Genomic DNA, 15257 nt, shown 5'->3' with positions numbered 1-15257 from the left:
GCTTCCCCAAGGCTTGCACAGCTGTTTATTGCAGCAGCTCTGGCTACTAGCTCTGCAGGCAAATGGTGCCTCTGGAAGGGATGGGGTGGCAGCTCAGAGACCAGGGGTGGCAGCTGCCCGGAAGTCTCCCAAAGAGAGGGGAGTGGAGAGGAGGCTGAGTGAACACTCCACGAGGAAGGGTGTTAGGAAAAGGGTGAGACGCTGCCAGCTCCGTAGGCAAGGGGTGACATAACTGGGCTCCTTAGCCCCACAGGGGTACCAAAGGAGTTGGTCAAGGGAGCCGTGGACTCAGAAAGGTTGAAAACCTCTGCCACTGGTCTTCAACTGGTGGGTCATGGCTTGACCTGATTCAAAGCGGGTCACTGTAGAAGCACTACCACCATGCAAATATATGGTAAAAGATTAAGAAATGGATCCCCAAATGCATGTTTGGGTCCTGGAAAAGTTGAAGATACCTGCCCTATGCAACCCCACAATACTTGCTTGTTTCTGATTAATATTGGTTTGGTGTTGTTTCTACTAGTTTAGCCTATGAGTTGTTCACATGTTTCTGTTCCGAATAGAACACCCTGTGATTATCACAAAGGATTGTACAATGTGACGTGTGAATTGTTATTAGGCAGTCCTATTTCATAACTTGCTCGCTGCACTATTAAAGGATTGATAAAGAAAGCAAATTGCTGAAGCTGGTTATACTGCCTGGATGTTGTCTCCAGACCTCACTGAAGCAGCAGTCGAATGACCAGAAACTGAATTAGAAAGTGTAGGGTAACTGACAACATACATCAAAACACTCACAAAACCACATGCCTAGACTGCAAACATGTGATCAGAACACAGACTGATAAAATCTAGAGTCCATTGCTTAATAATCCATTGTGATTCATCTCCCAGGATAAGTGTGCAATGTGGAAAGCCCACTTCATCTCATAACACCCTCAGAAGTTACATTGTACTTAAATCTCATTGAAATTGTTGAGACAGTCTCACCAGAAGTTACCTTGTCCCATTGATTTTAGTCATACTTAAGTGCAAGAACCCATTATTTCTGCAGACTTTCTTTGAAAAAGATTGAATGTGGAACCCATTTAACACAATTCAAAAACTTTCCCCAAATATGTTCCCCATTACTATGAAAATCCTTTCCTCTAACACCCCAACAAATAGGGAGGATTTGTAGCTTAGAATTCTTGCAACAATTTTGATTTCCATGTCCCTTGAATGTTATTCCCATCCAAGCCTATTATTGGGGCTTTGGGGCGGGGGGGGGGGAGAATACAGTATGTATAAACAAATGTAGAGGCTTTGAGAAATTCCTTTCCCACCCCATGACAAATTTATGACGTCAACTCCATCGATGGGCTGTGCAAGACTTGAATTTTGAGGAAACAAATTACAAAAGCACTAAGCAACTAATCAGGGACGCAGGTGGCACTGTGGGTTAAACCAGAGCCTAGGACTTGCCGATCAGAAGGTCAGTGGTTTGAATCCCCGCGACGGGGTGAGCTCCCGTTGCTCGGTCCCTGCTCCTGCCAACCTAGCAGTTTGAAAGCACGTCAAAGTACAAGTAGATAAATAGGTACCGCTCTGGCGAGAAGGTAAACGGCGTTTCTGTGCGCTGCTCTGGTTCGCCAGAAGCGGCTTAGTCATGCTGGCCACATGACCCGGAAGCTGTACGCCGGCTCCCTCAGCCAATAAAGTGAGATGAGCACCACAACCCCAGAGTCAGTCACGACTGGACCTAATGGTCGGGGTCTCCCTTTACCTTTAAGCAACTAATCAAGTCATTCATGCAACTAAATAAAAGGGGAACCTGTCATTTTCCAGATTCCCCAATAGCACACCCTTCCCCCAGCTCATAGCAGTTCTCATTTCCTATCTCTAGCCCATTTCGTTCAGCATCCACATCCACTCACATATCTTGCGGCTATATTTATCCAACACTTTTCCAAGAGGTCAAAGATACAAGGATGACAGAGCTTTACTGATTAGGATGGTTTTGCTTCTGAAACAAATTATAAGTGGGATGCATTTCAAAAAGCATTTCTAAATGTCGAGAGCCACAGAAGTTAAGAATGTAAGAAGAGCCTTGTTGGACCAGTGAGGGTTGCCTGGAGCCTTTGTTACATATATTTAAGCAGTTTTGCTCTTGGTACAGCAAACTAAATATGACATAATAGGCATCACTGAAACCTGGTGGGATAAGTCCCACGATTGGAATGTAATAATGGGGGGATACAATCTATTTCAGAGAAACAGACCAGACAAGAAAGGAGGAGGAGTGGCGTTATATGTCAGGGATGTGTATACCTGTGAAGAGATCCAAGATTTAGAACCTCAAAGCCAAAGTGAGAGCATTTGGGTCAAAATTAAGGGAGAGAAGAATAACAGAGACCTCATTGTGGGAGTTTACTATAGATCCCCAAGCCAAACGGAGGACATAGATGATGCCTTCCTGGAACAGATGGCCAAGCATGCAAAAGGAAGGGAGATAGTAGTAATGGGGGACTTCAATTACCCGGATATTTGTTGGACGTCAAACTCAGCCAAGAGCATAAGGTCAAACAGATTCCTCACTGGCCTTGCAGACAACTTCATTGTCCAGAAAGTGGGAGAAGCAACAAGAGGAACAGCCATTTTAGATCTGGTCCTAACCAATGTTGATGACCTGGTTAGTGGGGTAGATGTGGAAGGATCATTAGGCGCGAGTGATCATGCTCTTCTGAAGTTTACTATACAGCGGAAAGGAGCAGCCAAGCATACTAGGACTCAATTTCTTGACTTTAAGAAAGCCGACTTCATAAAACTTAGGGAAGTGCTGGGTGAGATCCCATGGACAGCAATACTTAAAGGAAAGGGAGTTCATGATGGCTGGGAGTTTGTTAAGAGGGAGATAGTAAAAGCACAACGACAGGCAATACCAATGAGACGGAAACATGGAAGGTGCCTAAAGAAGCCAGGGTGGCTATCTAAAGAACTTTTAACTGAATTAAGATTAAAAAAGGATGTGTACAAAAAATGGAAAAGGGGGGAAACCACCAAAGAGGAATTCAAACAAATAGCCAGCACGTGTAGACACAAAGTCAGAAAAGCTAAAGCACAGAATGAACTCAGGCTTGCTAGAGAGGTTAAAAGCAACAAAAAAGGCTTCTATGGTATGTTCGTAGCAAAAGGAAGAACAAAGAAACTGTGGAGTCACTCAGAGGAGAAGATGGTGAAATGCAAACAGGGGACACAGAAAGGGCTGAACTACTCAATGCCTTCTTTGCCTCAGTCTTCTCCGATAAAGAAAACAATGCCCGACCTGAAGAATTTGGAGCAAATGATTCAGCAAAGGAAACACAGCCCAGAATAACTAAGGAGATAGTACAAGAATATTTGGCTAGTTTAGATGTATTCAAGTCTCCAGGGCCAGATGAACTGCATCCAAGAGTATTAAAAGAACTGGCAGATGTGATCTCAGAACCACTGGCAGTCATCTTTGAGAATTCCTGGAGAACAGGCGAAGTCCCGGCAGACTGGAGGAGGGCAAATGTTGTCCCTATTTTCAAAAAGGGGAAAAGAGAGGACCCAAATAATTACCGCCCAGTCAGTCTGACATCAATACCAGGGAAGATTCTGGAGCAGATCATTAAGCAAACAGTCTGTGAGCACCTAGAAAGGAATGCTGTGATCACCAATAGTCAGCATGGATTTCTGAAAAATAAGTCATGTCAGACTAACCTGATCTCGTTTTTTGACAGAATTACAAGCCTGGTAGATGAAGGGAACGCAGTGGATGTAGCCTACCTTGATTTCAGCAAGGCATTTGACAAGGTGCCCCATGATATTCTTGTAAAGAAGCTGGTAAAATGCGGTCTTGACTATGCTACCACTGAGTGGATTTGTAACTGGCTGACTGACCGAACCCAAAGGGTGCTCATCAATGGTTCCTCTTCATCCTGGAGAAGAGTGACTAGTGGGGTGCCACAGGGTTCTGTCTTGGGCCCGGTCTTATTCAACATCTTTATCAACGACTTGGATGATGGACTCAAGGGCATCCTGATCAAATTTGCAGATGACACCAAACTGGGAGGGGTGGCTAACACCCCAGAGGACAGGATCACACTTCAAAACGACCTTGACAGATTAGAGAACTGGGCAAAAACAAACAAGATGAATTTTAACAGGGAGAAATGTAAAGTATTGCACTTGGGCAAAAAAAATGAGAGGCACAAATACAAGATGGGTGACACCTGGCTTGAGAGCAGTACATGTGAAAAGGATCTAGGAGTCTTGGTTGACCACAAACTTGACATGAGCCAACAGTGTGACGCGGCAGCTAAAAAAGCCAATGCAATTCTGGGCTGCATCAATAGGAGTATAGCATCTAGATCAAGGGAAGTAATAGTGCCACTGTATTCTGCTCTGGTCAGACCACACCTGGAGTACTGTGTCCAGTTCTGGGCACCACAATTCAAGAGGGACACTGACAAACTGGAACGTGTCCAGAGGAGGGCAACCAAAATGGTCAAAGGCCTGGAAACGATGCCTTATGAGGAACGGCTAAGGGAGCTGGGCATGTTTAGCCTGCAGAAGAGGAGGTTAAGGGGTGATATGATAGCCATGTTCAAATATATAAAAGGATGTCACATAGAGGAGGGAGAAAGGTTGTTTTCTGCTGCTCCAGAGAAGCGGACACGGAGCAATGGATCCAAACTACAAGAAAGAAGATTCCACCTAAACATTCGGAAGAACTTCCTGACAGTAAGAGCTGTTCGACAGTGGAATTTGCTGCCAAGGAGTGTGGTGGAGTCTCCTTCTTTAGAGGTCTTTAAGCAGAGGCTTGACAACCATATGTCAGGAGTGCTCTGATGGTGTTTCCTGCTTGGCAGGGGGTTGGACTCGATGGCCCTTGTGGTCTCTTCCAACTCTATGATTCTATGATTCTATGATTCTATGATTTCTCTTCTCCCAGGCCATTGACTAATTTAATCATCAATGTGGGGTGGGGATATTGTTTTTGTTTGTTACTATGTTATGTATTTTTGTGTTTTTATATCATGAACTGCCATGTGATCCTTGGATGAAGGGCGGTATAGAAATTTAATACAGGCAATGACCAATTTAGGCACATCCAAATGACGTGCAATCACACATGCATAGCACTGAACCTGGAAGTAGTCCCAAAATGTCATAAAAATGTCACAGAAAGGGCTGGAATGGGGCAGCACGGGAGTGAAGTCAAACCATTGGGTAGCATCACTGAATTGACCTCCCCAATGTACAAGCCTGGGCAGTGTGGATGGAAGTCCTGGGCTGCCCAGACAATAGGACCCCCCCTCAGCCTTCTTCAAGTGGTCCAAAGAAAGCAGAGCAATATGTCTGGCACCAGCTTGGTTGCAGTTGTTGTCAGAAGGAAGCATACAATACGCCGTCCAACCAAGCGTCTTAGGGACCAGATTTGTGAAGGGTTTACTCCTTAATCTTTTCTTCTCCTGCAGATAGCGTGCAGGGCAGCAGAGGTTTGGGATCAGAGTTTTCCTTCTCCTAGATGGGCTACCCTCCCAGGTTGGCAAGCCCCATGAGCCCCATCTGCTTACATTAAACAGTGGCAATTGTCACTTGCATAATTGCTAACACAGCAGAGCTGTTGCTTTAGCATAATATTTTGGATTGGCTCATGACCACCATCAGATTGTGACAATGTGCTGCTATTCTCCATCCCAGCTGCATCTCTGCTGGCACATTGCTCCATAGATTTAAGCCTCAAGACTCTATTTTTTTTAATGATTAACATCTGCTGAAAGGACTACTCAATGCCAGACTTGTGTTTTTGAACCAGCAAGCAGGTAGCTATTAAACTCCAGTGGTTTTTTGTTTGTTTGTTTTTTTAAAAGTACAATTATCTTCATCTGTACTTCATCACAGTGCAGGTTTAGATCAAGGCATGATCATATTTAGGGGGTCTTTTTGTTTCCTTCACCAATGAGACTCCTCAGGCTTGGTTCAGACACACAGCAGCCACCTCCATGCAAATGAACTAGTCCAGGCTGGCTTGGACACTTCTGTGTGACTACATTCTTCTTTTTTATTCTTTGTTTTCAGGCCTGTTAAGCCTGGCAATAGTTTGAGGCATGTTAGTTACTAAGCACATGATGGCTGCTGATTTCATCAGCACACACCCAAGAGGACTCTCAGGGCACTGTAAGGACTAGCAGATATATTGTGGCTTAAGCTTTCATGTGCTATGCTCCATTTTGTCAGGTGCATGACATGTTATCCCAAATTTTGTGTGTGTTGGTACACATATGTATGTATTCCACATAAACACTGAGTTGTACCCAATTCTGCTAGTATGACCAGAAGGGACACTTGCCCCAATGAACTCTCGACCTGTCTCCCCACTCTTGGCTCCTGCTACCCTCAAAAGGCCACTTCCAGTGTTCACGGGATGCAGAGCACTACAGGAGATGGGGTGTGTAATAGTCTGCAATCAGGCAAAAGCATCTTTGGTCAGCAGAGGAGAGCAATACCCTGCTCCACATCACAGCCCTTTACTAAGGACCCCTGACTTAACTGAGAAGAGGTTTTTGGAAGGTAGCATAGGCCTGTAGGGGAGGAAAAGGGTGGGAATTCCCTAGTGCAAGCAACGTTTACGCTGACATTCCCAAGGAAATACTGGGGAAATTGTAAAGAGTGGAGCCTGTGAAAGTGAACCGTCATTCATTTTGTGGTTGTTTGTTTACATTGGAGGCTGATTCTCTCTCCCAATCAGAATGGAGATCACCAACCAGGAGGAAGATTGCATTGGTGAGGCTGCCTACGGACCATACATTTAAAGCACATGTCTTCCCCCAAAGAATCCTGGGAAGTGTAGTTTACCCCTCAAAAAGCTACAATCCCCAGGATTCTTTGAGAAGAGTCATGTGCTTTAAATGTATGGCATGTACGTAGCCTCGGGCACCGACCCCTGGTAGTATAGCAGGAGCAGAGGGGAATTCTATAAAACTTTCTTAGCACTTCTCATGAGCAGGAACCGCAGGAGATTGATGGGAGGAAGAAAGAAGGTGAGTTATCCAGGGATGAAGATGAGCTGGGGGACAAATTATGTCTTGCGTGAGCAAGGACATCTCTTCAGACTTCAGGTGGCCACAGGGCCTGGAGACAAACAGGTTGTGTATGTATAGTAGTGACCAGAGGAGGAATGACTGCTGGGAGGAGCACAGAGAGAAGAAATAGCATGATGCAGCTGCAGCAGCTGCAACAATGCATGTCTCTCCCATATTGGTCTCCACAGCAGGCGCCTGCAGCCTTTCAACAGTTTGACTTTACTCCCAAAGGCACACTCCTCCATTGTCTCCTGAGGCAGGTGGATGCCAACTGTCCCAACTGTCCACTATGAGGTCAATATCAACAACCATCAACAGACAACCAACAGAAGACACTGCAGAATCCAAATACAGGCAGTGATAAGAACATCATTTAATCCCCGCCCTCCAGGGTGTTAAAATAAGGCAATGGCAGGCAAATACAGGGTGGAGAGAGACACCCTACTGGAGACAGACAGACAGACAGACAGACAGACAGACAATAAGTTTCCAAAACAAGCAAATGTAAAAAGTTTCAGTTGTTTATGGCTGCTTGATCCTGCAAGTTTTGTCCAGATAGCGCCAGCTTCCCTTTCTTGATCAAAGGCAGGCCCAGAAAGGAAAAGGGAAAAATAGAAGGTGAATAAAGGAGGGTCAACAGAGATTTGGGGTCAAAAGGGAGGGAGGAGAGGGTTGCACAAACTGTCTCACATATTACCGCCTTCACCACCAGAAATAAGCCTCCCTTGAGGAGTCTATTTTTTCCAATTCAGACAAGAACAGGTAGGTAGTCCATCTTTATCCAAGGTAAGCATTTGCCCATTCTTAGCCTCCCCACCCCTCCCCTACAGCCCAGGTTCAGGAATCCCAGCCTTCCAGCCCTCTAGATGCTCCCTGCCTCTTCGCACCGTGTGGGCAAACAAGGTGTTCAGCGGGAGAAACAACACAATGGGCAGTCACACCATTGGCTGAATCCCAGAAGAGAGGGAGGGAAAGCGGAGAAGCGCCGGAGCCACCCAAAAGGATCTGCGGAGGCATCGCTATTGTAGGAAAGGAGGAGGAGGAGGAAGAGGAGAGCACTGTGAAATTGAAAACAAACAGAAAAGGGCCCCCAGTGCCTCCAGTTGGGAACTTCAAAGTATTTCTTCCGAGTATCCGGCGGGACTGGAAATGCAGTACTTTATATTCCCCACGTGGAATTAATAGCGCTGCCTAGTTCGGTGTTAGACTGAAAACGAAGGGATTGTTATACACACCAAGGATACAAAGAGTTTAAGGGGCCGTTGATTTGGGAGGCCGAGCGATACCGATGGTGACCAGGAAAACCTTTTCGAGGCCAGTTTCTTTGCCAGGGGAGACAGGGACGCCAGTTGTTTTGAGACATCACAATCAAAATGCAGAGGATGCTCGGCTCCCTTTCATTGTCAGGAAGGAAGGACACACCGGGGCTGAGACGCAGCGCGATGCGACCCCCCCTCTGCCCCCCCTTATGTGTCTTAACTGCCTTTGCCCTCATAAGCTGGCGCGATGTATATTTATATGGCCGATATATATTTATACGGTTTATCCTGATGAGCAACTTTTCCAGAAGAAAGAAACGTTCTACAGTATTTAACTGCGTTTAACTAACGCGCACTAAAAACGGCGCAAGTTGTGAATCTGGAAAATGGACAGTAACGCCACACACACACACACACACACACACACACACCCATTCCTAGGAAAGCATCTTTGGTCCGCGCGCTGCCTATTGTTTCCTTTCCGATCACCCCCGCGCGGGGGGGGGCGGTGTTGAAAGGAGAGGAGAGGGCTAATTATATTAAAAGCCTGGTTCTGCCCCTTTAAAAGAGCGGGAGAGAGTCGGCGGGGGGCGAACTCGGGGCCGCAAGATGAATTCATCGGCGGGCAGCAAAGGGCTCCCAACGGGTCACGTGGAGGGGCAGGAAATGATTGATGCACAAGGTTGCTGGGCGCGAAGAAATTTAATAGCGCCGCGCGAGGAGCGGCTTCCCACTTCTGCTACTTCGCCGGGCGCACACGCTTCGTTTGCACCAATGATGTCAGCGAGGCCCGACTCCGGATCCACCCCCACGCGCCTCCCGCCCCCTTCCAGGCTCGCGATGAAAATATTGCCCTTCCTTCGAGGGAGACCCTCCGGAAGTGGCTCCTCGAAAAGAAACTTCCACTCAGCCGTTATGGCTTCGTGCTGGCGGCTGTGGGCTTCGCCAAGCCTATGGCCATCGGGGCTTACTTCCGAGTAAACATGCCCGGGAGTGGTGTTGCTCTCCCGGCGGATCTGTGCAAGCAGGAGTCAAATACTGGGCTGACTCAGGTGCAAGGGTTGCATCGGGACCGCGCAGGCAATAGGGGGCAGGGCTGGCTGAGCTGTCAAGGCGGCCACTAACTGCTGCACTTGGGGGTTTCAGCAAGGAGGACTGAGCGACCTCGCCCCCCTGAAACCGACGTGACACGTGCGACTCCAAGCGAGCACAACTCCAGCTCCCTTCCACAAGATGTAAGCGCATACTGGATCAGGGCTGAGGAGGTGTGGGTTCACCCTCGCCCAGCCCTCAGCAGTCACGAACAGGGGTGCCAACTTGAATAAAATATTGCGGGGGGTAACCCCCACCCCGCATAATCGATCACAAGATGCAGCTCACGCACACCATTTGCATGGCAATGCCCATCAACTTGGGGGGGGGGCCCTCAAATGGAGGGGGGGCGAAGAGACCTCGGCCTCTGAGGAGTTGGCTCCTACGGTCACGAAGCTCACCGTCTGCTCTAATCTTACCTAGCTCTCAGGTTTGCTATGAGGATTTTTTTTTAGCAATCTATTTTCATAAAAACCACGTGCGCCGCCCCGAGCCACTCGGAGGAAGGGCGAGATACGGATGTGGCAAATACGGTGTTTTTAAACTTTGCTGGGAAGCTGCATCGTCCATCCGCTTTTGGCCACCGACTTTTGTGTGGCCCCGCACTCTCCTCCCTCACCATCGGAGGAAGGGGATCGCTCGCTAATGATCTGAAAATCGCAGCTGCCGCTTCCCTGACGGTCCTGCTTAGAATTCACTCAAGGAAAGGGTCTCATTATGCAAATATTTCATTCCAGAAAGGGAAAGGGGGGGAGGGGAGATGTCAGTTATTTAAATATGACAGCTCGCCGTGCATCCTCTCTCCCCAACCCCCACCGCCGTCCCAAATTAAGGCTGCATCTTCCTCGGGTTTACTCTCCCCTTCTCCCATCCATTCACATCAGCGAGTATCCCCGGAACACCCCTCCGAAGTGTGTGTGTTTTTCCCGGATCGGAGGAAGGAAGGCTGAAAGGTGGCAGGACCCCGTGCCGGATAACTTCAGCGAGTGGTAGCGAAGCAGCCCCAAAGGGGCTTCCCTCCCCTTCGCCACTACCACGCCAGGATCCCTGATCCGATCCAGTTCCCCGTTGCAGCTGAGCGCCGGTTCCTTCGAGCGCAGAAGTAACCCTGAAAAGGTTAAGGCAAAGCCCCGCCATCCCCAGTCGCGCTGCCAAATCCCGCTCTCCCTTTAATGCCTGGAGGGATTAAGCTGGCTGTGTGTGCTGCAGACCAGAAGGAAAAACCGGGGAGGTTCCGAAGAAAACTACCCGCCTTTAACCACCAGGGTTAGGAAGACGCACACGCACCCCGCCCCCGACGTAGTAGGGCTGCCCCCAGGACCTGCACACCGGGGCTTTCTGGATGATCTGGAGAGCAGCCAGATTTCACCCCCAATTGCACCCTGGCGGCGTCCACCGAGTGGATGCATTCCAGGATCGAGCTCCGGCATCCTCTACTTTTAAAAGCGAGATATATATATATATATGTATCGAACGGTATGCAAAGCAGATCGCCGGACTTCCTGCGCTTTATCAAAAGCAACCAGCCACCAACCCGAGTCATTCATCTAGAACAAGTCGGTCTCTCTCTCCCCATACACACACACATACAAGTGTAATGGCTAATATGTCCCTACTGCCCTGCCATGAAAAGATCCGTGCTGCCCTTTTGCCAACAGCGAGCCAGCCAAACGCTGGCGACTCAAACTCCTTCCCTCCCGCAGCTTTCAAGCCATCCCCGAACTGCAAACGGGGGGAAACAACTCCCGAAACTGCAACCCGAGCGTTTTCCAAGCCAGTCCTTGTTTGCCCGGTTCCCACCAATCGATCTTTCTGTGCTGGAAGCTGACAGCGCTGCAAAGGCAGCCCGGACGCCGCGCGCAGGACTCTGTCAAGTGCAACGCACCCCCTCGGGGATCCGTCAAAACCTTGCCGTCCCCGAGAGCCGAAAAAGCCCCGAGAGCTGCGAGCGGCGCCGGTGCCTCAGCGCCCAGAAACTCCGCTTTCTTTTCATCACCGCCAATCAATTAAGCAGGACGCGGACGTAACAATTTCTTATTAATTACCGAGCGAGAGACTCCGTGTGTGTTGCACAAAAAAGAGAGAGAGAGAGAAAGAGAGAGGAGGAGATAGGAAAGAAAAGAGCGAGGAAGGATAGAGCAGCTGGAAGTCTGGAGACGCCCGGTTCAGTCTGGCAGCATGCATCGGAAAGGCGCCCTTTTTCATATTTAAACCACGCGGAATATGTACATTTTTGATTCCTACTTACGCTTTCAGGGGGTTGTGAATGACAGTCGCCATTTTGCTACAATGTAACAGAATATTGTGTCTCGGAGTTCTAAAGGTTCGCTCAGGGGAAGCGCTCGGCCAATCGAGAAAGTGGATACCGGCCCGCCGCCCAATCAAACTCCGAGGGCGGAGCCAGGGTTCTGCTAGTTATTAGGGGAGCTGTCAAAGCCCAGAGGTCACTCCCTTTCTGTGCAACTGTTAAGAGAGCAGGTCTTAAAGGGGCAGCGACGCGGCAGAGGGGCAATCGGCGCTCGAACTTAGATAGCGGGGAGTTTCAAGAGTTTTTAATAATAGTTTGGGTCTTTAAAAAAACCAAACAAAACCACACACGCACAGAGGCGAGCGTGGGGTGGGTGTGCGCGCGCGGGGGTGAAACATAGTTCGCTCATTGTTTCCATAGCTTCTCGTTTCCCGAAGAGCATCTCCTCCTATTCATATGCAAGGATTGGGTTCGTGCCATTTAATCGGGGGGGGGGGTGGAATTACATGTGTGCTGACACTCACTTCTTCAGTTGCACGTTCTAGTTGTTCGGGGTATTAAAAAAACCCAAAACAAAACATGGTGGTCTCCATTTTGTTTGCCTTGATCTCCAGCCACTTTCCCCTTTAGGTTTCTTGGAACGCCGCTCGGTAATTACAGTGACTTCAGGGCAGCACCCTTCCCCCTCCGCCAGGAATTTCTCTGTGTCAGTCATCCAGCTTCTGCAGCCAGTGCACTAGTTACATAATGCACAGTGGCCAAACCGACCGCCTGTTTGTTTCACTCAAAGCAACTTTTTGGAAGCGTGATCGTCTGGGTGTAGCGTGTTGAGACCTGACCTCTCTGATCTTTTGACATGAGAAAAGGGAGCGGGAGGGAGGGAGCTTCGCCTACATTTCATTAAAGCACATATAAGTGCTCCGAAGCAGCGAAGGAACTTCTCGGAGGCAGCAGATCTTCTGACTGCAAGGGAAAGGAGTGGAGACAGAGCCCTGTTTCTGGGAAAGACACCAAGACGTCTGAGTTTACCTGTGGCTAATTACATGAGTCTGCAAATGAATTACCCAGAAGAGGAGCTGAAAGATTTTTGATGTGTCTAAAGGCTGAAATCATACCCACTTGAGAGTAAGCTGAAATCCCATGCATGCTTACTTGGCAGTGAAGCCTATGGAACTCAATGAGACTAACTTTTGAGTGAACACACTCAGCAGGCATGTATGTGAAACCTAATCACTGGATGTTTGAGGACTGAACTGTTAAGGACACTTTGGGTACTTCCAGATAGGGGCCTGGTATCATAAATGAGCCGTCGGGATCTACTTTTTCTGTGTGTGTGTGTTAGACACGCTAGCTTCCACACATTCCTCTCCCCACCCCTGTAATGGATATTCATGGGTGTTCTACTACTTGTCATCCACACCAGGGTTGTTGCTTTTTGGTCTCTCCCCTCAGTTACTTCTCCCCTGGCATCCACTACCTTTTTAAATTACAGGCATGAACACAGGTATTTCTATACCTCTGCATACCTGAAGAAATTGCATCCTAAGAATTGTACATGAGCCAGCATAGCCAGCCTTGTTCAGCTAGCTACCATGTTTTATTGGGGGCAAAATGAAGGGTGGGGCTTTGGACAGGGGATAATTTTTAAAATACTGTGGGTCTTGTCAAATACCTCTGTGTTTGTTTGTTTGTTTCTTAATTAAAGGGGGGTCAGGTGTTCATACAGTGATTACAACCTCTCAGGAGATATTGAGAGAGCCTCTCCTCCAAACCAGATGTGAGGCAATCAGTAGAAATAGGAGTCTTGTATTGTTATCTGGGGCAACTGGAAACAAAACGGGACAACCTACTGAAACAATAGGGACAATACGGGTGCCGCTGTTTTTGGACTACAACTCCCATCATCCCTCGCTAGCAAGACCAGTGGTCAAGGATGATGGGAATTGTAGTCCAAAAACAGCTGGAGGCCCAAGGTTGGGGAACACTGGTCTAAACCACAGAGCCTAGGGCTTGCCGATCAGAAGGTCAGCAGTTCGAATCCCCGCAACGGGGTGAGCTCCCGTTGCTCGGTCCCTGCTCCTGCCAACCTAGCAGTTTGAAAGCACGTCAAAGTGCAAGTACATAAATAGGTAACGCTCTGGCAGGAAGGTACACAGCATTTCCGTGCACTGCTCTGGTTCGCCAGAAGTGTCTTAGTCATGCTGGCCACATGACCCGGAATCTGTACACCGGCTCCCTCGGCCAATAAAGCGAGATGAGCACCGCAACCCCAGAGTCGTCTGCGACTGGACCTAATGGTCAGGGGTCCCTTTACCTTTACTGAAACACATGACAAAACACTCACCCTAAAAATTGCACTAACAAGCTGGGAGCAGTTGCAGGTGTACACTGGGCTAGTTTTACATATCTGATTTTCCACATTAAGGGGAAATCCAGACTAAATGTAAACAAACAAACAAACAAACAAAAATACTTGCCCTTTTGTTTGTTTGTTTGTTTGTTTGTTTACATTACAATGTCATGTGGATGCAGGGTGGGTGGGTGGGTGTGAAATTGTGAGCATAGCAGCAACAATTTCACAATAACTCCCATCTGGAAGTACCCTTGGTTAAGTCAGGCTTCCTCAACCTCAGCCCTCCAGATGTTTTTGGCCTACAGCTCCCATGATCCCTAGCTAGCAGGACCAGAGGTCAGGGATTATGGGAATTGTAGTCTCAAAACATCTGGAGGGCCGAGGTTGAGGAAGCCTGGTTAAGATTAAGCCCCACTAGACTCAGAGAGACTCATTTCAGAATAAATATGCATCACAGAAACATAGGGAACTGCTCTATACCAAGACTGACTATTGGCCCCTCTGGCTCAGCCTGCACTGACTTGGCAGCTGTGCCCCAGGGCTTCATACAGAGAGACTCTCTCTGCTGTGTTTGGAAATACTGGGGACTGAACCTTGGGTCTTCTGCCTGCAAACTTAAAAATTAACAGAGGAGCGGTGGAGAGAAGCTTGGGTGAATTGTGTGGGGAGTCCCTGAGGGCTGAATCTAGTACAGGGGCTAGAGCAGTCATAGGCAAACTCAGCCCTCCAGATGTTTTTGGCCTACAACTCCCATCATGCCTGACCACTGGTCCTGTTAGCTAGGAATCATGGGAGTTGTAGGCCAAAAACATCAGGAGGGCCGAGTTTGCCTATGCCTGGGCTAGAGGTTTCCTGTCCCTGCTTTAGATGGCATATTATTCATCTTACTTCAAAATGTGGCAAATCAGCCCTGGGACATTTGGAGGCCCTCCTACGAAGTGGAGTCCTGAGCTTTGATTGTGAGCAAGGAACTTGTTCCAACACAATGCTCCATCTGTGGTCCTGTAAGCCTGGCTGGCTGTAGTTCTGCACATGCTCTTAACTCAAGAGGGATGATCTGTTGGGAACAGATTCCCAACAGTTTTGAACAACGGCCCCTATGAATGGAGTTTGTACCCTACTACTGTGGGAATGATGGCATCCTCTAAAATAGTGGAGGGTGTGACTACTACCCAGGCTCAGCTTCCACAAAGGACATTCCAGTCAATGAAATT

The 15257-nt window shown here is 48.3% G+C and overlaps 1 protein-coding gene across 2 annotated transcripts in view; it reads right to left on the bottom strand.

Annotated features, from left to right (window-relative positions):
- DPF3 (double PHD fingers 3) overlaps positions 1 to 11776 on the bottom strand; it is a 195768-nt gene extending 183992 nt beyond the window's left edge. For both annotated transcript variants that reach the window (XR_014220588.1, XM_082226137.1), the window contains exon 1: positions 11691 to 11776. Coding sequence is in view for 1 of the 2 variants with exons in the window: in XM_082226137.1 (XP_082082263.1) it covers positions 11691 to 11722 (32 nt within the window). In the remaining variant the exon portion in view is untranslated. The remainder of the gene's footprint in view (positions 1 to 11690) is intronic.
- Between the last annotated feature and the right edge of the window lie 3481 nt (positions 11777 to 15257).

The sequence above is a fragment of the Podarcis vaucheri genome (genome assembly GCF_965113315.1).
Source record: "Podarcis vaucheri genome assembly, chromosome: 1".
In the NCBI taxonomy this organism is placed as follows: domain Eukaryota; kingdom Metazoa; phylum Chordata; class Lepidosauria; order Squamata; family Lacertidae; genus Podarcis; species Podarcis vaucheri.
This window is presented reverse-complemented; position numbering and strand designations above follow the sequence as displayed.